The sequence below is a fragment of the Antechinus flavipes genome, chromosome 3 (assembly GCF_016432865.1).
Source record: "Antechinus flavipes isolate AdamAnt ecotype Samford, QLD, Australia chromosome 3, AdamAnt_v2, whole genome shotgun sequence".
Classification (NCBI taxonomy): Eukaryota; Metazoa; Chordata; class Mammalia; order Dasyuromorphia; family Dasyuridae; genus Antechinus; species Antechinus flavipes.
In genome coordinates, this window is record NC_067400.1 from 571690758 (window position 1) to 571715431 (window position 24674).

At 37.6% G+C, this 24674-nt stretch overlaps 2 protein-coding genes across 2 annotated transcripts; one reads left to right on the forward strand and one right to left on the reverse strand.

Moving 5' to 3' along the window:
* Positions 1-856: 856 nt before the first annotated feature.
* Positions 857-1795, reverse strand: LOC127555567 (olfactory receptor 2A12-like). The gene has a single exon (XM_051987958.1). It carries the CDS (start codon positions 1793-1795, stop codon positions 857-859), a length of 939 nt encoding a protein of 312 aa, XP_051843918.1.
* A 16130-nt stretch (positions 1796-17925) lies between these two features.
* On the forward strand, positions 17926-18864 carry LOC127555568 (olfactory receptor 2D2-like). Its single transcript, XM_051987960.1, has one exon. The coding sequence runs from the start codon at positions 17926-17928 to the stop codon at positions 18862-18864; it is 939 nt and encodes a 312-aa protein (XP_051843920.1).
* The last annotated feature ends 5810 nt before the right edge of the window (positions 18865-24674 follow it).

A 24674-nucleotide genomic window follows, 5' to 3' on the forward strand; every position in this document is an offset into this window, starting at 1 on the left:
AGACAGACATGAGACAGAGATAAAATGGTTGTGGTGAGGAGAGAGACAGGAGAAAAAGAGAAGCAGAGAAAGAGAAATCAAAAGAGTTATTCAAAAAAAACTTGAGAGACAGAGAAAGACAGAGACAGACATACAGAACTTCAATATAAGGTCATGATTAAGGTTAAGGCCATAGTCCAAAGGTTTCTTTTGTTCCCCCCTACCTTCTCATAATCATTTAGAGCAAAGTGAAATGAAAATTAGCTTGTTTTTATGTAAAATGGGACACAATATAAAAGTACATAAATCAAATAACTACAAATAAAGATATCAGACCCCATTTTTCCATAATGCCATGAAGCAGTGAAAGAGGAAATATATAGGGGCTTAATTCATCCCCTACAAGGCTGATGCCAATTCTCTCCAGACAGTCAATCCTGAGGTGCATCTGTGAGGCAGGCAAGAGTCTAACTGTTCATGATTATATTCATTTGAAAGCAACAATACCCTTTCTTTGATTTCCTGTGTGCACCCTGCCATGAAGTTCCAATGTTCCTAGGTTTCTATTTGTTCTTCTGTTCCAGTTTCTCTTTCCAGGTAGGAAAAACTGAATTTCCCTGACATGGAGCTACACTGGTAAGGTTTCTAATTGTTTTCCTCAAGTACAATTTCTTTCTCCTTCTGCTGAATGGGGAAACCAGACAACCTAAGGATGGCAAATTGGTCTAGATAAAAAAGGGAGTGGGTCAAAGGGTACTGATTAGCAGGGGATTGGGACCATAGGGGGTGGCTGTACTAATCTGAGTAAGATAAAGAAACTCAGTCTCAAAAAGAAAATAAAAAGGAAAGAATATTCTATTCCAAGACTCTCTACTCACTAGACTACTCTGTTCTGCATTACTATCTTTATGAATGCTGCCTTTATGTCCTTGTTCCTAAGGCTGTAGACCACAGGATTGAGCAGGGCAGTGAACATATTGTAGAAAAGTGAGATTTGTTTGTCTCTCTCTATGGCGTAGTTGGAATTGGGCCTCATATAAATGTAAATGGCAGGTACATAAAACAGAGTGACTACAATTAGATGTGAAACACAAGTGGAGAAAGCTTTATACCTTCCTTGGGTGGACTTGATCTTGAGGATGGCCATGGTGATGCGGACATAGGAGGCCAGAATGAGTAGCAGAGGGACTAACACTATGAAGAAGCTCAGAAAAAAGTCTACTATCTCAATAAGATGTATGTCCATACAGGCCAGGCTCCGGACTGAGGGACCCTCACAGAAGTAGTGGTTGATGATATTAGGACCACAGAAGGGAAAGTTCATGGTAAAATAAGTGTGTACTAGGGACAAGAAAAAGCCAGAAACCCAGGTCACTACCACCAACCGCACACACAGGTTCCAGTTGAGAATGAGCATGTAACGCAGTGGGAAGCAGATGGCTACATAACGGTCATAGGCCATAACTACAAAGAAGATGCACTCAATGAAACCAAGAGCACCAAATACATACATTTGTAGCCAGCAACTTGCAAAGGAGATGAGCTTAGAACTGGAAAGCAGGTGTACCAACATCTGAGGCACTGTAGTAGTGATATAGCCCATGTCTAGTAGGGAGAGGATGCTGAGGAAAAAGTACATAGGTGTGTGGAGACGAGAATCCAGGTAGATCAGAATGATGATGAGTCCATTGCCAAGGACTGAGCAGAGGTAGAGAAGGAGGAAGATGATGAAAAGGATCTTATTTAAGGCAGGGTCATTGGAGAAGCCAAGCAGGACAAATTCAGTAACAGAACTGTGGTTTGAAGCTGGAAACATTGAGACAGTAGGATCCTGGGGAAAGGAAAAAGAGAAGATGATGGAACCCAGGGACTAGAGGATTGGATAAGAACAGAAAAATCCAGGGCCCTGTGAGTTTTTTAATTGAAGAATACATATTAAAAAGTCTTTCACTGGGGCAGTTAGATGACACAGTGGATAAAGCATCATCCCTGAAGTCAGGAGGACCTGAGTTCAATCAAATCTGGCCTCAGTCACTTAGCACATCCAAGCTGTGTGACTTTGGACAAGTCACTTAAACCCAATTGCCTCAGCAAAAAAGAAAAAGAGAGAAAGAGAGGAAGAGACGGGTGTAGAAAGAAAAAGAGAGAAGGAGAAGGGGGGAAGAGAGAGAGAGGAAAGCAATGAAGCATGGTCAGAAAGTAAGAGAAGAACTAGGAAACAAAGAGAAGAAATAATGACGAAATACATGGGATCTTAGATTGTCTCTATGGTACAATCAAAACGAGAACCTTATTTAAAATCTTAGTTCAGCTATTTGCTACTGGGGAGAGAGAGTCAGAAAGAGAGAGACAGAAAGACAGAGAGAGAGAGAGAGAGAGAGAGAGAGAGAGAGAGAGAGAGAGAGAGAGAGATGGAGGTGGGGAGAAAGAGAGAGAGAGAGAGAGAGAGAGAGAGAGAGAGAGAGAGAGAGAGAGAGAGAGAGAGAGAAGAGAGAGAGAGAGAAGAGGAGAGAAGAGGAGAGAAGAGGAGAGAAGAGGAGAGAAGAGAAGAGAAGAGGAGAGAAGAGGAGAGGAGAGGAGAGGAGAGACAGAAACAGAGAATGAGACAGAGAGACTTGGGGGGGAGGGGGAGAAGCAATGAAGCATGGTCAGAAAATAGGAGAAGAGCTAGGAAACAAAGAGAAAAAATGATGTTGAAATACATGGAATCTTATCTTAGATTGTTTCTATGGAACAATCAAAATGAGAACCTTATTTAAAATCTTAGTTCAGCTTTTTGCTACTGGGGTGACCTCAAGCCACCTACTTAAGCTCTCTGAAGCTCAGTTTCTCTGTCTGAAAAGTAGATAATAATCTCTTAATATTTAAATATCTGATCTTCCAGCACAAGGACATAAAAATAAAGAATTAGTATGAAGGGGATTAGAGGTTGGGGGTTTAAAGCAAGGTTTTAGGCCAATGTTCTTAATTTTTTGTGTCTTGGACTACTATGAAAGTCAGATGAAGTCTCATTTTCAAAACCATATTTTCAAGACATAAAATAAAATACACAGGTTTACAAAGAAAAGTGAAAGGTTAATAAAAACAATGATATATTTTTCCCTTATCCAAGTTCACAGCTTTCCCAAATCTATCCATGGACTTGATAACACCAAGGAAAAAACCCTTTGACTAGGAGTTGGTGAGTATAAGATTAGACAGAGTGGGAATGACTGGGAAGGAGAAGAAATGTAGAGAAAGAAAATGTATGAATATAAAGGGTGAAAATGCAGAAGGGAGAGTAGAGAGAGAAATAGGACATATAGGATAATGTGGAAGATGGGGGAGATAAGAAATAGTTTTCCTCTCTGTCTTCATATTTTCTCTGTCATCATGACCAAGCTTTTGTTAGCCTCTCAATCAGATCCTTTTCTTGACCCCTGATGCTCTCCAAATCCCCCTTCCTATGGTTCTTTAGCCCTTGAATTTTCTTCTTTCTCTTCTCCTTTCTCCTTGCTCCTTTCCTCCTAATCAAACCATCCCTCCCATACAGAACCATTAACTCACCTTTCTGGAAGGTGACCCACGAAGACCTTTAGTGGGCAGGTCACTAGTTTCTTTAAGAAGACTGAGTGGGGATCAGACAAAGGATCTATGTCATTATATCATTACCAAGGCCAGGGGATTCCAGGCCATTCTAACAGACTACCAGGCAATATCTGGACACCAAGGTATTCATGGGTTTATTTTCCCAAGTTTTCTTCCTCTACAATCTCACTCAGTGTCGCTGATCTCTGCTGCTTCTTTCAGAGAGAGGAACACTTTCTGCCAGGGTAGAGATGATGGGCAACTTTTGGCAAAGAATAAAACAGTGCCTAAGGAGAGAACTCCCTAGTTCACTGGTGACAGGAGAAACTCCATGCCCCTTGCCCAATCAACAATATATGATACATAATTTGTGATTTATAATAACTTGCTACATGATAGCAAGTTCTCCCAGGAGAAACCAGAGAGAAAAGCACCTGGCTCCTCCAGCTCCTCCAGGGAGGATATGCCTCCTCCTGTCCTATCCAACTCCATCCCCAGACATTATTCCAAGAATAGGTTTCTAGGGAATTCTTATTATCAGAAGTTTATAGAAACAGATATCATAGGTGAAGGAAAGAGAAAGGTAAAATATTATTATTCCATATTCATTTGAGATATGAACTTGGAGGAAGAGAAAGGAAGAGGAAAAATATATAAATGTGAATTATTGGAATCTTTGTTCAAATTCTCTCAGCTCTGATGCCTTCTTCCACTCTAACCCTGTACCCAGGGAAGAGATGGAGAAAAAAGGAAATTGGACTGAAAGATGACTAAAGAAAAGATCAAGAGTGTTGGTTGGGGAGCAGACAGAGAAGGCAGGCAGGGAATTAGGGACAGAGGAATTAGGAAGGGGAGACAAGTAGAAGAAATGGACAGAAATTATCAGAGGCTAAATGGTAGGAACATGAATGTTTCAGATTCAAACTTTACCAAAGTTATCTCTATGCATAGTCCAAGTAGGGAGCCATCTGTGGTTTGACTTGAGAGATATTGAACAGTCCCAGTTGGAGAAATCAGTTGATCTATCAGGCCACTATTGATCTTTTCCTGTTTCTGAAATATATTCCTTCAGGATCACTAATAGACTGGCTAATTAAGACTCTATGTCCTGAATAGCCCTTTTATATGCACTTGTGTTTTTTTTTTCTTTTCCATATGAGGACATTGGAAAGGTAATCAAAGAATACCTGGAATACTGTTGATGCTTAATAAATTTTTATTGACAGTCTATCAATCACTTATCCCTCATTAATAAAAGACTCTTTAATTAGAAATATCTGTTGGTCATTGCTTATCATTCATAAATTCTAGCCCTTATATAAAGGCTATTTCTGTATCTTCCAAAGCAAGTACATTATTTCATTTAATTTAACCTTAAAGGGACTTCCGGTTAAGATGGCAGAGAGGAGGCACATAGCTGTGTAGCTCTGCGTTTTCTCTCACTATCCATTTCATTACAAGCCTCTGAATTAATGCTTGACTGAAAAAAAAACCACAAATAGTTACCAAGAGAAGCCATCCTTGAGACTCGCCAAGAAAGGTCTGTTTTTACTGGAGGGCTGGGACGGTTTTAGATCGGGCGCAGGTGGCGGGCAACGGCAGTGAGAGCACGGGAGCAGACTGGAGAGGGGGTGGGGAGTGATCGCAGCCGTCTCTGAGGGGAGAGCTTTGCTACATGACTGGATACTTTTGCCCTGGCAGCAAGTCAGCAGCCCAGCTGAGAAGCTAAAAACACCGGGGGTGAAGAATATAACCCCAAACAGCTGGAGTCTCTCGGGACCTGGCCACTCCACCTCTCCAACAGTGACTCAGCACGCTCTGGGTTCTCAGAGCGCAGGCGCAGCACAGTAGGGCTAGTGCCTCGCTGCTGCCCCCCACAGTCTGTAGAGGAAGCTCAGTAACACCACCCAGCCCCTCCCCCAAAGAAAGACTCCATTTTTTTCTTTTTTCCTTTCCTAGTTTGTCTTTGATTATTAGACAGAATGAGCAAAAAACTTAAGAGGACTTTAACCCTTGACAGCTTCTATACAGATAGAGAGCAGACTCTAAATCCTGAGGAGACTAAAAACAGACAGTATCCAGGTGAATCCCCAAAGGAGGAGATCATCTGTTCCTCAGCACAGATGAATCTCATGGAGGAAATTAAAAAGGCTCTCACAAGAGAGCTAGAAGAAAAATGGGAAAAGGAGAGGGAGGCTTGGCAAAAGAGCCTGGAGAAGTCATCCCACTCAATTAAAGAGAGAGTGGATAAAGAAATAAAATCCTTGAAAAATAGGATCAGTGAACTGGAAACAGAAAAATAGCTCTCTAAAAAACAAAATTGGCGAAATGGAAAAAAATTCCATAGAACAAAAGAACTCAATGGGACAATTAGAAAAAGATTTTAAAAGAGTGAGTGAAGAAAATACTTCACTGAAAATCAGAATTGAACAATTGGAATTGAATGACTCGAGGAGACAAGAAGAATCAGTCAAGCAAATCCAAAAAAATCAAATAATGGAAAAGAATGTGAAATACCTTCTGGGGAAGACAACAGACCTGGAAAACAGATCCAGGAGAGACAATCTGAGAATCAATGGACTCCAAGAAAAGCATGATGAAAAAAAGAGCCTGGACACTATTTTCCAGGAAATTATCAAAGAGAACTGCCCAGAAGTCATAGGAACAGAGGATAAAATAGACATCGAAAGAATTCATCAATCACCCACTGAAAGGGATCCTAAAATCAAAACACCAAGGAATATAGTGGCCAAATGCCAGAACCCTCAGACGAAAGAAAAAATATTGCAAGCGGCTAGAAAAACCCAATTCAAGTATCAAGGAGCCACAATAAGGATCACCCAGGATCTGGCAGCATCCACACTAAAAGATCGAAGGGCCTAGAATATGATATTCCGAAAGGCTAAGGAACTTGGTATGCAACCAAAAATAACTTACCCAGCTAGAATGAGCATCTTTTTCCAGGGAAGAAGATGGACATTCAACAAAGTAAGCGAATTTCACCTATTTTTGATGAAAAAGCCAGAATTTAACAAAAAACTTGATCTACAAATATAGAACTCAAGAGAAATCTAAAAAGGTAAAGATTAATCTTGGGAACTATATTTCAGCTATAAAGACATACAAAGAATACATGTATACCTTGTTCTAGAAACTGATATGGAAAGGACTTTGTATCAGAAAAAAGGGTAAAGTGGGGGTAGTACATCTCATGAAGAGGCATAGGAAACCTATTATATCTGAGAGAAAGAATGGAGGGGGATGAATATAGTGGGTATCTTACTGCCTTCAGAATTGGCTTTAAGAGAAAAATTTTAGACATATTCAATCTATGGTGAAACTTCTCCCACCTCATTGAAAAGTGAGAAGGGAAAAGTGAAAAGGGAAGGAATAAGCTAAGCAGAAGGGAATACGAAAACTGGGAGGGAAAGAGGTAAGATAGGGGGAGGAACTCTAAGGCGGGGGGAGGGATACTAAAAAGGGAGGGCTGTGAGAAGCAAGTGGTGCTCACAAGCTTAATACTGGGAAGGGGGGAAGGGGGAAAGAAGGGAGAAAAGCATAAACTGGGATTAACAAGATGGCAAGTAATACAGAATTGGTCATTCTAACCATAAATGTGAACGGGGTAAACTCCCCCATAAAGAGGAAGTGGTTAGCAGAATGGATTAAAAGCCAGAATCCTACAATATGTTGTTTACAGGAAACACACCTGAAGCGGGGAGATACATGCAGGTTAAAGGTAAAAGGTTGGAGCAAAATCTACTATGCTTCAGGTGAAGTCAAAAAAGCAGGGGTAGCCATCCTGGTCTCAGATCAATCTAAAGCAAAAATTGATCTGATTAAAAGGGATAAGGAAGGGCACTATATCTTGCTAAAGGGTAGCATGGATAATGAAGCACTATCTATATTAAACATATATGCACAAAGTGGGGTAGCATCTAAATTCTTAAAAGAGAAATTAAGAGAGATGCAAGAAGAAATAGACAGTAAAACTATAATAGTGGGAGATCTTAACCTTGCACTCTCAGAATTAGATAAATCAAACCACAAAATAAATAAGAAAGAAGACAAAGAGGTAAATAGAATACTAGAAAAGTTAGATATGATAGATCTCTGGAGAAAATGTAATGGAGACAGAAAGGAATACACTTTCTTTTCAGCAGTTCATGGAACCTATACAAAAATTGACCATATATTAAGACATAAAAACCTCAAACTCAAATTCAGTAAGGCAGAAATAGTAAATGCATCCTTTTCAGACCACGATGCAAGGAAAATTACATTCAACAAAAAGCTAGGGGGAAGTAGACCAAAAAACAATTGGAAACTAAATAATCTCATACTAAAGAATGATTGGGTGAAACAGCAAATCATAGACATAATTAATAACTTCACCCAAGAAAACGATAATAATGAGACATCATACCAAAATGTATGGGATGCAGCCAAAGCGGTAATAAGGGGAAATTTCATATCTCTAGAGGCCTATTTGTATAAAATAGAGAAAGAGAAGGTCAATGAATTGGGCTTGCAACTAAAAATGCTAGAAATAGAACAAATTAAAAACCCCCAGTCAAACACTAAACTTGAAATTCTAAAAATAAAAGGAGAGATCAATAAAATTGAAAGTTAAAAAACTATTGAATTAATTAATAAAACTAAGAGTTGGTTCTATGAAAAAACCAACAAAATATACAAACCCTTAGTAAATCTGATTAAAAAAAGGAAAGAGGAAAATAAAATTGTTAGTCTTAAAAATGAAAAGGGAGAACTCACCACTAACAAAGAGGAAATGAGAGCAATAATTAGGAGTTACTTTGCCCAACTTTATGCCAATAAATTCGACAACTTAAATGAAATAGAAAAATACCTCAAAAAATATAGCTTGCCCAAACTAACAGAGGAAGAAGTAAATATCCTAAACAGTCCCATCTCAGAAAAAGAAATAGAACAAATTATCAATCAACTCCCTAAGAAAAAATCCCCAGGACCAGATGGATTTACATGTGAATTCTACCAAACATTTAAAGAACAATTAACTTCAATGCTAAATAAACTATTTGAAAAAATAGGGATTGAAGGAGTCCTACCAAACTCCTTTTATGACACAGACATGGTACTGATACCTAAACCAGGTAGGCTGAAAACAGAGAAAGAAAATTATAGACCAATCTCCCTAATGAATATTGATGCTAAAATCTTAAATAAAATATTAGCAAAAAGATTACAGAAAATCATCCCCAGGATAATACACTATGACCAAGTAGGATTTATACCAGGAATGCAGGGCTGGTTCAATATTAGGAAAACTATTAGCATAATTGACTATATCAATAACCAAACAAACAAAAACCATATGATCATCTCAATAGATGCAGAAAAAGCATTTGATAAAATCCAACATCCATTCCTAATAAAAACACTTGAGAGCATAGGAATAAATGGACTTTTCCTTAAAATAGTCAGAAGCATATATTTAAAACCATCAGTAACCATCATATGCAATGGGGAAAAACTGGAACCTTTCCCAGTAAGATCTGGAGTGAAGCAAGGTTGCCCTCTATCACCATTATTATTTAATATCGTATTAGAAACACTAGCCTCGGCAATAAGAGTCGAGAAAGATATAAAAGGAATTAGAGTAGGCAATAAAGAAACCAAACTATCACTCTTTGCAGATGATATGATGGTATACCTAGAGAACCCCAGAGATTCTACTAAAAAGCTATTAGAAATAATTCATAATTTTAGCAAAGTAGCTGGCTACAAAATAAATCCCCATAAATCCTCAGCATTTTTATACATCACCAACAAAACCCAACAGCAAGAGATACAAAGAGAAATTCCATTCAGAATAACTGTTGATACCATAAAATATTTGGGAATCTATCTACCAAAGGAAAGTCAGGAATTATATGAGCAAAATTATAAAAAAGTCTCTACACAAATAAAGTCAGACTTAAATAATTGGAAAAATATTAAGTGCTCTTGGATCGGCCGAGCGAACATAATAAAGATGACAATACTCCCTAAACTAATCTATTTATTTAGTGCTATACCAATCAGACTTCCAAGAAAATATTTTAATGATCTAGAAAAAATAACAACAAAATTCATATGGAACAATAAAAAGTCGAGAATCTCAAGGGAATTAATGAAAAAAAAAAATCAAATGAAGGTGGCCTAGCTGTATCTGATCTAAAATTATATTATAAAGCAGCAGTCACCAAAACCATTTGGTATTGGCTAAGAAATAGATTAGTGGATCAGTGGAAAAGGTTAGGTTCACAAGACAGAATAGTCAACTATAGCAATCTAGTGTTTGACAAACCCAAAGACCCTAACTTCTGGGATAAGAATTCATTATTTGATAAAAACTGCTGGGATAATTGGAAATTAGTATGGCAGAAATTAGGCATGGGCCCACACTTAACACCATATACAAAGATAAGATCAAAATGGGTCCATGACCTAGGCATAAAGAACGAGATTATAAATAAATTAGAGGAACATAGGATAGTTTATCTCTCAGACTTGTGGAGGAGAAATAAATTTGTAACCAAAGATGAACTAGACACCATTACTGATCACAAAATAGAAAATTTTGATTACATCAAATTAAAAAGCCTTTGTACAAATAAAACTAATGCAAACAAGATTAGAAGGGAAGCAACAAACTGGGAAAACATCTTTACAGTTAAAGGTTCTGAGAAAGGCCTCATTTCCAAAATATATAGAGAACTGACTCAAATTTATAAGAAATCAAGCCATTCTCCAATTGATAAATGGTCAAAGGATATGAACAGACAATTTTCAGAGGATGAAATTGAAACTATTACCACTCATATGAAAGAGTGTTCCAAATCATTATTGATCAGAGAAATGCAAATTAAGACAACTCTGAGATACCACTACACACCTGTCAGATTGGCTAAGATGACAGGAAAAAATAATGATGAATGTTGGAGGGGATGCGGGAAAACTGGGACACTGATGCATTGTTGGTGGAGTTGTGAACGAATCCAACCATTCTGGAGAGCAATCTGGAATTATGCCCAAAAAGTTATCAAATTGTGCATACCCTTTGATCCAGCAGTGTTTCTATTGGGCTTATATCCCAAAGAAATACTAAAGAAGGGAAAGGGACCTGTATGTGCCAAAATGTTTGTAGCAGTCCTGTTTGTAGTGGCTAGAAACTGGAAAATGAATGGATGCCCATCAATTGGAGAATGGCTGGGTAAATTGTGGTATATGAATGTTATGGAATATTATTGTTCTGTAAGAAATGACCAGCAGGATGAATACAGAGAGGACTGGCGAGACTTACATGAACTGATGCTAAGTGAAATGAGCAGAACCAGGAGATCATTATACACTTTGACAACGATATTGTATGAGGACATATTTTGATGGAAGTGGATTTCTTTGACAAAGAGACCTAACTGAGTTTCAATTGATAAATGACGGACAGAAGCAGCTATACCCAAAGAAAGAACACTGGGAAATGAATGTGAACTATCTGCATTTTTGTTTTTCTTCCCGGGTTATTTTTACTTTCTGAATCCAATTCTTCCTGTGCAACAAGAGAACTGTTTGGTTCTGCACACATATATTGTATCTAGGATATACTATAACATATTTAACATGTATAAGACTGCCTGCCATCTAGGGGAGGGGGTGGAGGGAAGGAAGGGAAAAGTCGGAACAGAAGTGAGTGCAAGGGATAATGTTGTAAAAAAAAAATTACCCATGTATATGTACTGTCAATAAAAAGTTATTTAAAAAAAGAAAAACATACATTTCTTCACAATCAACACCTGTATCAGTAACTATGTTTATGACTTCCAGACATTTATCACTGACTCCCAGAATCATGGCAAACTGATCCTTCTTTTGGTGCAATCCCCTATTAACATTTACAGGCTTTCATGGTTCCACACTTATGTGTGGTCCTTAACAAGGTACAAAAAAGATGATAAAAAGGAAGATGGATTAAGGGGGGTAATGGCAAGAATCAAAACAAAAAATTTATGTTAAATATGGTAGAAATATATGTTAAATCCAATATGTGCATATATATTTATACAATTATCTTGCTGCACAAGAAAAATCAAATCAAACCAGAAAAAAAGAGAAAGAAAACAAAATGCAAGCAAACAACAACAAAAAGAATGAAAATGATATGTTGTAAACCACACTCAGTTCCCACAGTCCTCTCTCTCGGTATAAATGGCTCTCTTCATCAAAAGATCATTGGAAGTAGTCTGAATCATCTCATTGTTGATGAAAGTCATGTCCATCAGAATTAATCATTGGGTTCTTTTCTTTTATAAATTTGACTCAGTTCCTCTACTTGTGAGAAAGGTCTTTATTAGAAAAATGATATAAAATTTTTGGATATCACATCATTGTATACAGTATCTTTTTAATAAAATGAAATCTTACTGATTATTTCTTTTAATCAAACCTATTTTTGCTTTTATTCTGTCTGAGATTATGATCACTACCCTTTCTCACCCTTTTCCCCCACTCCATCTCCAGTCCTTTGTTTTAATCCCACATGTGCTTTTCTGATTCAAGGATGTCTCTTGTAAACAGCATTTTGTTGAATTCTCATTTCTAATTGATTCTGATATCCACTTCTGTTTTAAGAGGTTATTTTCTTCATCAAGTTTTTGTATCTCCTTGTCCATTTGACCACAACTTGCTCAACCATTCCCCAACTGATGAGTATCTTCTCAATTTCCTTTTTTTAGCATCACAAAAAGAGTTACCATAAAGTTTTGTGCACTTAGGTCCTTTCACTTTTTTTACGGTATTTTAGGGAAATAGACTTAATAGAGGTATCAAAGCATAAACACAGTTTAATTGCCTTTTGGGCATAGTTGAAATTACTCTTCAGAATGATTTGATCAGATCACCACACTGATAACAATACATTACTCTCCTAATTTTCCCACATATGTGAAAAATTAGGTCTTTATCAAAAGTACTTTATATATATATACATATATATATATATATATATGTATATATATATATATATATATATATATATATATATATACACACACACACATATATATGTATATGTGTGTGTGTGTGTGTGTGTGTGTGTGTGTATAGTATATATATTGTTTCCCAGTTTTCGTTCTAATCTTGGCTGCATTGATTTTGTTTGTGTAAAAACATTTTAAATTACTATAATCAAATTTTCTACTTTATATTTGATAATGTTCTCTATCTCATTTGGTCATGAATTCTTCTTTTCTCCAAAGATCTGACAGCTAAATTATTCATTGCTCCCTAATTTGCTTTTGGTATAAATTGTTATATCTATATCATATACCCATTTTGACCTTATCTTGGTATACAGTGTAAGATGTTGATCTCTATCTATTTTTCCATATACTTTTCCACTTTTCACAGAATATTTTATTAAATAGTGAGTTCTTGTCATCAAAACTGATGGTTTTAGGATTTATCGAATACTGGTTTACTCTGACTTATGTACTTAATTTATTTCATTGAGCTACTACTCTGTTCCTTAATCAGTACCAAATAGTTTTGATGGTTGCTGTTTTATAATACAATGTGACATCTGGTACTGATAGATGCCCTAATTTTGAATTTTTCCTGCAATATTTCCCTTGATGTTCTTGGCCTTATGTTCTTTCAGATGAATTTTGCTGTGATTTTTTTATAGCTCTATAAAATAATTTTGGTAGTTTGATTGGTATGGCACCATACAAATAAATAGGCTTAGGCAGAATTATCTTTTTATTGAATTGTCTCAATGAACAACTGATATTCTTCTAGTTATTTAGATTTGACTTTATTTGTGTGAAAAGTATTTTGTAATTTTGTTCATATAGTCTTGACAGATAGACTCCCAAACATTTTTTATTGTCTACAGTTATTTTAAAAAGAATTTCTCTTTCTATTTCTTGCTGCTGAGATTTGTTAGTTACATATAAAAATCCTGATGATTTGTGTAGGTTTGTTTTATGTCCTAGAACTTCACTAAAATGGGTAATTATTTCAAGTAATTTTTTAATTGATTTTCTAGAATTTTCTAAGTATACCATCATATCATCTGCAAAGAGTGTTTTCTCATTACCTGTTCTAATTCCATTTCTTTTTTTTTCTCTTATTGCTGTAGCTAACATTTCTAACAATTCACTAACAATAGTGAAAAATAATGATGATCATGAGCATCCTTGTTTCACCCCTTATTTTATTGGGAAGGCTATAGCTATTACATATGTCTATTACAGATAATGTTTGCTGATGGTTATACGTGGATGTGACTTATTATTTAAAGGAAAGGTCCATTTAGTCCTATGCTCTCTAATGTTTTTAATAGGAATGGGTGCTCTATTTTGTCAAGTTTTTTCAGCATCTGTTGAGATAATCATGATTTGTGCTGGTTTTGTTACTGATATGGTCAATTAAACTGATAATTTTCCTAAAATTGAAAAAAAAATTGAATCAGTTCTGTATGCCTGATATGTATCACCTATTGATAGTATATAATTCTTGTTTGAATGGTGAGGGATAAATTACTGTCCCATCCTGAAGATTAATCTCAAGGCAAGGAAAAGGAAATGAAGGGGGAAGAAAGAGAGGAGATTAGGTTCACATCTCAACACTGGCAAGACTGAAGGAGGATAAGGGGCTTGTTCAGGCCACAGTTGCTGGGATTGCTTATTCCAAATGTGTTTCCTTCACATTACTATATTTCCCTAATTTTGTGAAATGGCTTTCTTGAATATTACCTTAAGAACTAATTAAATGAAATAATGTACTTGCTTTGGAAGGCAAAGAAATAGCCTTTGTGTAAAGACTGTGGTGTATGAATGATAAGTGATGATCAACAGATACTTCTAGATAAACAGCCTTATATCAATGAGGGATGTCTGATCATCAATCAGATAGTCAATAAACATTTATTAAGGACTAGGCAGTATGTGATTACCTTTTCCAGTCCTAATATGGAAAGGAAAAAAATACAAATTCATATAAGAGACCATTCAAGATACTTGCTATATGCAGTATTAACTAGCTAATCCAATTATGATCCTAATGGTGAAGATAGCAGAGGCAGGAAGTTGCAGTGGCTTGATAAGTGAACTGATTTCTCAAAGTGGGCCTGTTCAAATGGAAGAAGGCATCAGGAGCTGGGAGAATTTAAATAAATATTCCAAAAATCCATATTTTCATCTTCCCTTCCTTTCCCTCTCTCCCAGCTCATATCCCAAATGAATGTGGGATAATGAGAAAGCTCTTTCTTTTTCTCTTTCCTCCTTCTATGGTATCTGCATAAACTTCCAATAACAAGAATTCCCAGGAAACCTCTTATTGGAATATTATCTGGGGATGGAATTGGGTAGGACAGAAGGGAGCAAATCCTCCTTGGAGGAGCTGGAGGAGCCAGGTGCTTCTCTTTCTGGTTTCCCTTGGGAGAATTTGCTGTCATGTAGCAAGTTAATATGAATCATAAATTATGCATCATGAAAATCCTAGTTGATTGGGCAGTGGGGATATAGTTTCTCCTGTCATCTACAGGGCTGGGGAACCCTCTCCTTAGACAGAGCTCCACTCTTTGCCAGAAGTTGCACCCATTCTCTACCCTGGCAAAAAAGTGTTCCTCTCTCTGAAAGAAGCAGCAGTGACTTGAGGCCAGGACCAAGGACACTCTGGGATTGTAGAGGAAGAAAGGTGAGAAAATAAACCCATGAATATTCTGGTGCCCAGAGCTTGCCTGGTAGCCTATTAGAGTGGCTGGAATCCTCTGTTCTTGCTGGTCATTTTTCTGGTCCTCACTCAAACCTCCTCTCAAAAAAATTGACCTATATACTGGAGGTTTTTGTGTTTCCTGAAAGGTGAGGAGGGCTCTCGAAAGGGCTGGTCTAACAGAAGAAAAGGAGCAAGGGGAAAGAAGAAAAAGAAGGGACTCAAAAACTATAGAAAAGGAGATTTAGAGAGCCTCAGGGGTTGAGATGAGCAACTGATTGAGAGGCTAACAAAAGTTTGGTTAGGAGACAGAAGAAGTGTGAAGATAGAGAGGAAAGTTCTCCATCTCCTATCTCCCCCATTTGTCCCAATTCTCTCTTCTTCTCTCATCTCTGTATTATCATCCTTTCTATTCTTCCCTTTCCTTTCCTTTCAATATTTCTTCTCTTTTCCAATATTCCAATTCTCTTATGTTCATCAATCTCTGAGCCAGGGTTTTTTCCTCAAGGATATCTGTCCACAGATTTAAAGAATCTGTGAACTTAGATGACTAGGAAAATGTATTATTGCTTTCATTAGCCTTTCACTTTCCTTTGTAGAGCTGTGTATTTTATTTTATTCCTTTGAAAACAGGATTTTAAGAAGTGTCCATAAGGTTCACCAGCCTTCCAGAACACAAAAAAAGTTAAGGATCTTTGCCTGAACTCTTGCTTTAGACACTCTGACCCATACTGCTCCTCATCCTCTTTATTCTACTGCTTTCTTTATTTGCACATCCTTGTAGTGGAAGGTCAAAGATTTAAATCCTCAGAAGTCATCACCTCTTTCTTCAGTGGGGAAAATGACACTCAGCTTAAATGGCTAGCCTGAGTTCATCTCAGTAGCAAACAGCTGAATTAAGATGTTAAATAAGGTTCTCATTGTGATTGTACCACAGAGAGGATCCAAGATGAGATTCCCATGAGGTTCATCATCATTCTTTCTCTTTATTTCCTAGTTCTTCTCCTACCTCACTGGCCATGCTTTCTCTGACCTGGATAATTCTTCCTTCTCTAATTTTTCTTTAAATATGGACCTTCTTTAAGGTCAGAGACTCTGTTCTTTTCTTTCTAGGAACTCTCTGCCTTACTGACTTCATCTACTCCCAGCAAACATGACTAAGACTTTGACTCTTACATCTCCATCTAAAGCCCTGACTGCCTTTCTTAGTATTTCCAGATTTCTGCAGAACACATCTATCTAGAGAATGAATTGGCAATTGCTTAGGTTCAATATTTCCAAAACATAAGTTCTCCTCTCCCACCCTCTGCAATCCATCAATGAGTTTCTCTTTGGGACTTTCCCATTTCTGTGGTTGACACTATTTTGTTCTTCCCAGTCACATACACTCAAGATCCCACCTTATCTCCAAATGGATAATGTATGCAAAGCACACTCCAAAACTTGAGACACCACACAGATCAAAAGTCAGTTGCTGTTGTTGCATTTTCTTTTTCTGCCTTATCCACCTAGTCAGTTGCCAGTTCTTGCTGATTCTACCTTTAAAATAGCTGTCATCTTTACACACACACAGAGAAATATAGTCTAGGGCAGGTTTTCATCACCTCTCACCTGGGCTCATTAACAGTCTTCTCATTCTTCTTCCTGCCTCCAACCTCTCCCATGTGCACTTTGTCCTACAAATGCTGACCGCGTAGTTCAAAAAAGATATAGTTCCGAGCATGTTGCTTATCTATTCAAGAACCTTTAGGGATCAATAAAAAAGCCTAAACTCCTAACCTAACATTCAAATAGCACCTAATGAGATCTAAATAAGATAGGACAAGCAAAAAAGGTAATATAATCTTAGACTGCATTAAGATAGGAATAATTTCTAGTGAGGAAATGCTTATTTGGTTGTCCTCAGTGGACAGACCTCAAGGCAGTAAGTAGAAGTTACAGAATAGATTTCAGTTTGATATGTAAAAAAGCTTACTCTCACTTAGAGATAAATAAAAAGGAAAATGGCTATCACTAGCAATCTTTAAATCAAGGCTAATTTTTTTTTTAGAAATATTCTAGGGCAACTAGTTGGTGCAATGGATAGAGCATCCTGAACTCAGAAGGACCTGAGTTCAAATCTGGTTTCAGACACTTAACACTTCCTAGCTGTGTGACCCTGGGGAAGTCACTTAACCCCAGTTGCCTCAGAAATAAAAGAAATATTCCAGAGAAGACCCTTGTTTTGTGGAAGTCATAGAAAATACTTTCTGAGGTCTTTTCTTATGAGATCCTATAGAAATCAGGGGATAGCCAAACTGAAAGTAGTGGGGCACATGCAACAAGTAAACAAGCAACCTCAACCCTTGTCCTACCTCTTTTCCTGCATAGATACTTAATCTTCAGCAAGTCATCTTCCTTCTTTGGCCCCTGATGGCCTTATGTGTGAAAGAAAGCCTTGAACTAGATCATCTTTAAAGATCCCTTTAACGCTAAAATTCCATGATGCTAGAATGGTACCTAAACTTTCAGGGAAAGATATTTCAATATAGAGTTTTCAAATGAGGAACTTAGAAGATCCTGGGTTCCTCTGTCCTTGTCCAATGTTGAGCTCTCTAGATTCCATCATCTTTTTTTTTCCTTTTTCAGGATCCTACCGTCTCAATGTTTCCTGCTTCAAACTACAGTTCTGTTACTGAATTTATCCTGCTTGGCTTCTCCAGTGACCCTGCTTTAAATAGAATCTTTTTCATCATCTTTCTCCTTCTCTACCTCTGCTCAGTTCTTGCCAATGGACTCATCATCATTCTGATCTGCCTGGATTCTCATCTCCACACCCCTATGTACTTTTTCCTCAGCAATCTCTCCCTCCTGGACATAGGCAATGTCACTGCCATAATGCCTCAGATGTTGGTACACATGCTTTCCAGTTCTAAGCTCATCTCCTTTGAACGTTGCTGGATGCAGTTATATATATTTGGTGTCATAGGAATCAGTGAGGGCATCTTCTTTGCAGTCATGGCCTATGACCGTTACATAGCTATCTGCTTCCCACTGCGTTACATGCTCATCCTCAATTGGGACCTGTGTGTGTGGTTGGTGGTAGGGGCCTGGGCTTCTGGTTTCTTTTTTTCCATATTCCATGTTTTTTTTACCATGAAGCTTCCTTTCTGTGGCCATAATGTGATCAACCATTATTTCTGTGATGGTCTCTCAGTTCGGAACCTGGCCTGCAGGGACACACACATTATTGAGCTGGTAGACTTAGTCCTGAGCATCTTCACGATGTTAATCCCTCTGTCCCTCATCCTGGCCTCCTATGTTCGCATTACCATGGCCATCCTCAAAATCAAATCCACCCAAGGAAGATATAAGGCTTTCTCTACTTGTGCTTCCCACCTAACTGTGGTCACTATGTTCTATGCACCTGTCATATACATCTATATGAGATCCAATTCTATTCACTCCCCAGAGAAAATCAAGGTGATCTCACTTTTCTATAATGTGTTTACTGCATTCCTCAATCCTATGGTTTACAGCCTTAGGAATAAAGACATAAAGGCAGCATTCATCAAGGTAATGATGCGGAACAGAGTTGCCTAGTGAACAGAGAGCCTTAGAATGGATTATTCTTTTTTTTTTTCTTTGAGACTGAGCTTCCCTATCTCACCCAGACTAGAAATACAGCCACCACTTTATTGTCCCCATCCCCACTGTTAATCATTGATCCACTACATTTTTATCTGGGACAAAGCCATCCATAGGCAGCCTGTTTTCCCATCCCTTTTCCCTCACACCCCCTGCTCCTAAAGGGTGCACCCTATTCTTGCTGCATCTAATATATCCTTTAGTCCCATTATAACTTAGAACCTTTGAACTCATTTGATCCACCAACCTTAGTCTCCCCTTCGTAGCAAGGATTGTAGGTATGTGCAACCACACTGGGCATGTAGGGTCAATTCCTACTTCGGACTTTGGACCCTAGCATGTGACCTACAATAGATCTATTGTATTACTCACCTTCAAGAATTAACTAGACAAATCTGACTTCATCTTAGTTCTATCATTCCCATTACCAGGAACAATATGGATGATGAACACCTAGGTCTAGGTTCTGAATCTCTTCTCAGGCTCATCTACAAACTGGTGAGGAAAATATTTGCCCATAGTTCCCTCACAGGGTTATTGTAAAGAAAGTACTTTGAAATCCTTAATGTGCCACATATATCTGAGTTATTATAATTACCAGAATTGATAGCTCACTTGCTATATCCCTCCCTCTGTGCCAAGCTTATGGAAGACACTAACTAATGAAGGCCATGAAGTAATTCTTGCCCACAAGAAAAGGAGAAGGAAAACTTACCTGAAGGAAACAACTAGAAACCTTATACATATTGCCCTTTCTCAGCTTTTATCAGTTGATGGGAAATGCAGTTTTACATCTGGAAGGAAGAATTCTAAATGCATTACACCTAGAAGCTTGGAAACTTTGGAAACTCAGCGCAGGATGCCTATAGGAAGGCAAGAGAAGGATCGTGCTGCCTTGAATGGAATATAATCATGAGCAATGAGATCCTTGATTGGCTCACAGAAGCACTTAAGAACTGACCTGCCTGGAGAAACTTAGCTGCCACACTCCAAAAGAACGAATTTATTTCTTCTACTCTGCTTCCTTCCCTGCTTCACAGCATCCTGGAAAAATCAGTTCTGGTACCCTTACTCTTATTATTTAATATATGTACTTCTATAATGGGTCCCATCTCTTCATAAAAACAAGCTAATTTTCATTGCCTATTGGGTGAGTATTTGCTCTAAATGAGTATGCCATTGGGGAGAGGAGGAGAGAAGAAGAAAAAACCCTTTCATATTAGCTCTAACCTAAATCATGACCTTCTGTGCCTTGCTATCTTTTTCTCTCTATCTTTGTCTGTCTCTCTGCCTGCCTTTTTTTTAAGTAACAATTTTTTTAAAATAATTTTTTATTGATAGAACGCATGCCAGGGTAATTTTTACAGCATTATCCCTTGCATTCATTTCTGTTCCGATTTTTCCCCTCCCTCCCTCCACCCCTTCCCCGAGATGGCAAGAGTCCTTTACATGTTGAATGGGTTGCAGTATATCCTAGATACAATATATGTGTGCAGAACCAAACAGTTTTCTTGTTGCACAGGGAGAATTGGATTCAGAAGGTATAAATAACCCGGGAGAAAAAACATAAATGCAAGCAGTTTATATTCATTTCCAGTGTTCTTTCTCTGGGTGTAGCTGCTTCTGTCCGTCTTTGATCAATTAAGGCTCTCTTTATCAAAGAGGTCCACTTCCATCAGAATACATCCTCAAACAGTATCATTGTTGAGGTATATAATGATCTCCTGGTTCTGCTCATTTCACTCAGCATCAGTTCATGTAAGTCTCGCCAGTCCTCTCTGTATTCATCCTGCTGGTCGTTCCTTACAGAACAATAATATTCCATAATGTTCATATACCACAATTTACTCAACCATTCTCCAATTGATGGACATCCTTTCATTTTCCAGCTTCTAGCCACTACAAACAGGGCTGCCACAAACATTTTGGCACATACAGGTCCCTTTCCTTTCTTTAGTATCTCTTTGGGGTATAAGCCCAGTAGAAACACTGCTGGATCAAAGGGTATGCACAGCTTGATAACTTTTTGAGCATAGTTCGAAATTGCTCTCCAGAATGGTTGGATGTATTCACAATTCCACCAACAATGTATCAGTGTCCCTGTTTTCCCACATCTCCTCCAACATTCCCCATTATCTTTCCCTGTCATTCTAGCCAATCTGACAGGTGTGTAGTGGTATCTCAGAGTTGTCTTAATTTGCATTTCTCTGATTAATAATGATTTGGAGCATATTTTCATATGTCTATAAATAGTTTCAATTTCTTTGTCTGAGAATTGTCTGTTCATATCCTTTGACCATTTATCAATTGGAGAATGGTTTGATTTCTTATAGATTAGGGTCAGTTCTCTATATATTTTGGAAATGAGGCCTTTATCAGAACCTTTGATTGTAAAAATGTTTTCCCAGTTTATTTTTTCCCTTCTAATCTTGTTTGCATTTGTTTTGTTTGTACAAAAACTTTTCAGTTTGATATAATCAAAATTTTCTATTTTGTGGTCAATAGTGATCTCTAGTTCTTCTTTGGTCATAAATTCCTTTCTATTCCACAGGTCTGACAGGTAAACTATCCTATGCTCTTCCAATTTATTTATCATCTCATTCTTTATGCCTAGATCATGAACCCATTTTGACCTTATCTTGGTGTACGGTGTTAAGTGTGGGTCAATGCCTAGTTTCTGCCATACTGATTTCCAATTTTCCCAGCAATTTTTGTCAAATAATGCATTCTTATCCCAGAAACTGGTGTCTTTGGGTTTGTCAAACACTATATTATTAAAGTTATTGTCTGCCTGCCTTTCAATCTCTCTCTCTTTCAATATATCTTTCAGTCTCTTTCAGTTTTGCTCTCCCATCTTCTCTCTTTCTTTCCTCTCTCTCCCCTTATCTCGGTCTCCCTTGTTTGACTCTTGTATATCTCTATCAGTGAAAATCTCTCTCCCCCCTTCCTTTCTTTTTCTGTATCTCCCAACCCTTCCCTCTCTCTTTTCTTTCTTTCTTTTTTATTTTTTTCTCTCTTTGTCTCTGTCTCTGCTTTTCAGCCTCTCTCTCTATCCTGCTTTCTCTCTGTCTCTATCTCTGTTTCTCTCTCTCCCCTTTTCTCTCTCCACCCCCTGTTTCTATATCTATCTGTCTGTTTGTTACACACACACACACACACACACGAAGGTAAATCCTTTTAAAAAATACTAATAGCCTGTGACCACTGTAGAAAGTGAAATTTCATAGTCCAAAGGCCTAGGATAGTTAGGGAAGGCTTCACAATGGGAGTGGGATTTTAGTTAATCCTTGGATATGTGGGTAGAAATAGATGAAAAGGTGGGGAATTCTGCAGGTAGAGGGGGAAAGTAGAGAAACATAAGCAAATCTGTTTCTCGGTACCCAGAATTTTTCCATTCAGGTGGTACCTGCACCTCTCTGAGATTCATTTTCTTTATCTCTAAGTGAAAGAGGCAGGATGAGATTATTTCAAAACTCTTTTCTAGCACTAAGGCCCAAAGTTCTATGATCCACAGGCACAGAGGCAAAAGTGAAACTAGGTAGATACTAGAAGGGAAGAGTTAGAGAACTTTCATTTCAATTCCACAAACTTATTCTTTGTAAAACCCTCAGCACGGTCTGACACATAGTAAGTACTATGTAAATGCTTATTCCCTTCTCCCTTCTCCCTTCTCCCAATCCTTTCTCCTACTAAGCACCAGCTTGAACAGAAATAGGCACTGGAAAGATACAAAAGATGATTGAAATACTGCCCTTGCTTTCATGTATCTTGTAGTCTAAGAGGAGGCAAAAGTGAAGCATATAAATGATGCATGAGAGAATGTGATTGGAGTGTTTGGTGAGGCACAAATTCAGTTTGGTTCAACATGTATTTAGTGTTTAGTATGTACCTGTCATTGTGCTAGGCAACAGATGTAGAAAGAATCTGAGATACTAACTCTATACTCATTCTCCCAACTCCCTTTGCATAAGTAGCTGTTTCTCAAGAGGTCAATTGACTCCCCCTTCTCCCAGGGTTTTGGAGGTAACTTGGAGGAATGGCAGCTTATAATATCACTCAGGAGTCTCCATTTAGAGTCCAATCAACCATTCACAACCAACAAGCTTTTCGAAAATGACGTTAACATATATAAGAGTGAGGAAAGAATATATTATCTTTGGGGAGAATGAATTCAAACTTAAAATTCACAGAAGTTGTTGTTTTGAAATTAAGCAAGTAATATTGCACATGTACTAAAGTAACTATAAGGATTTCTCCATCATGAATGTCTACAAGCAATCCCATCCCAAACTTCCAATATTTGCTCGGAATGCTGAGCATACCCCAAATTGGGGATAGGTCCTCCTTGAAATACTTTATCAAAAAATGAGACAGTAATTTCATACAAAGATCTTAAATTCTACTAGATGAAACAACATGCTAAACAGATTATTAAATTTAAATATATACAAAATAAATACAAGTAATTTAAAGGTAAGAGGAAGATCAATGTTATAAGAAATTTGAAGATGAAGAGATTACTTGGACTAGGAGTAAAAAAAATATTATAGGGAAATCCTGTACCTTGGTTATGTTGTATGTTAATTTTTGTTTGCATGTTATCTCTTCCATTAAAATGTACACTTCTGAAATAGGGATTGGAAGGAATTTTTATTTTGCTTCTCCTTGTATCCCCATAACTTAGCACAGTGACTTACAACTAGAAAGTGCTTAATAAATACATTTTTATTAAGGTTTGCCAATCATCTCTTTAATGGTCTATTGTAGAATTTTCACAGGAATCGGAGTCAAGTTACCTATAGTTTCTAGAATCTGTCCTCTTTCCTCTATTGAAAATTGGGGTATCATTTGCCTTTGTCCTATCTTATTAGAGGCATTTTTATAAATGAGGAAATAGATGACTACAGAGATTAAAATTACATAGCCACTAAATATTGGAGATAAGATTCTTGCCAGGGTCATCCATTGCATCCCAGGACATCTCCAGATGTTCTGACCTTTGTCCTACCACTGTGGAACTTTGATGACTCTGCAAGAGAAAGTGAGGCTGATAACTCTGTACAATTCTGCCTCATTTATATTTAATTCATGGACAAGTCAAGAAATCACACTGTTTATTGTTAGAAATGAAAACTTCAGGGCAGCTAGGTGATGCAGTAGATAGAGCACCAGACCTGAAGTCAGGAGCACCCAAGTTCAAATCTGGCCTCAGACAGTTAATACTTCCTAGCTGTGTCACTTAATCCCAATTGCCTCAGGAAAAATAAATAAATAAATGAAAAATGAAAACTTCATCCCCAAATTCTTGGGGTGAGTGGAGGAAGGCATTCTATGGTTCTTGCAAGAAGTGGGTGCCATATCTCTTTGAGAGGGCACAAATGTGATTTACAGAAACCAGAATCAGCAATTGTATTCCATAATCTCATCCAGCCTCATCATCCACTCCTCAGAATTTCCACTGGAGGAGATCTTTCCAAAATCTAATATTTCATGACACTCCCACGACATATTCTCCTTGATATGTTTCTATGTTCCCCTCTCCCCTTGCCACATCATCATAGCTTTAAACATGGTGGCTGAGTCCTCCTTAAAGAAGGAGAAGTTAATAAACATGAGACTTACTAAGCAAGTTCTATTAAAAATTTAGCTTGCCAGATGATAAACCCAGGTTATCTGTACTCAACCAACACCTAGGGTTAGTTCTGCTGACTTAAGGTGTTCTTTAATTCTCTTCAGTCAGGATGTTCTGACTCTAAAGCTTACAT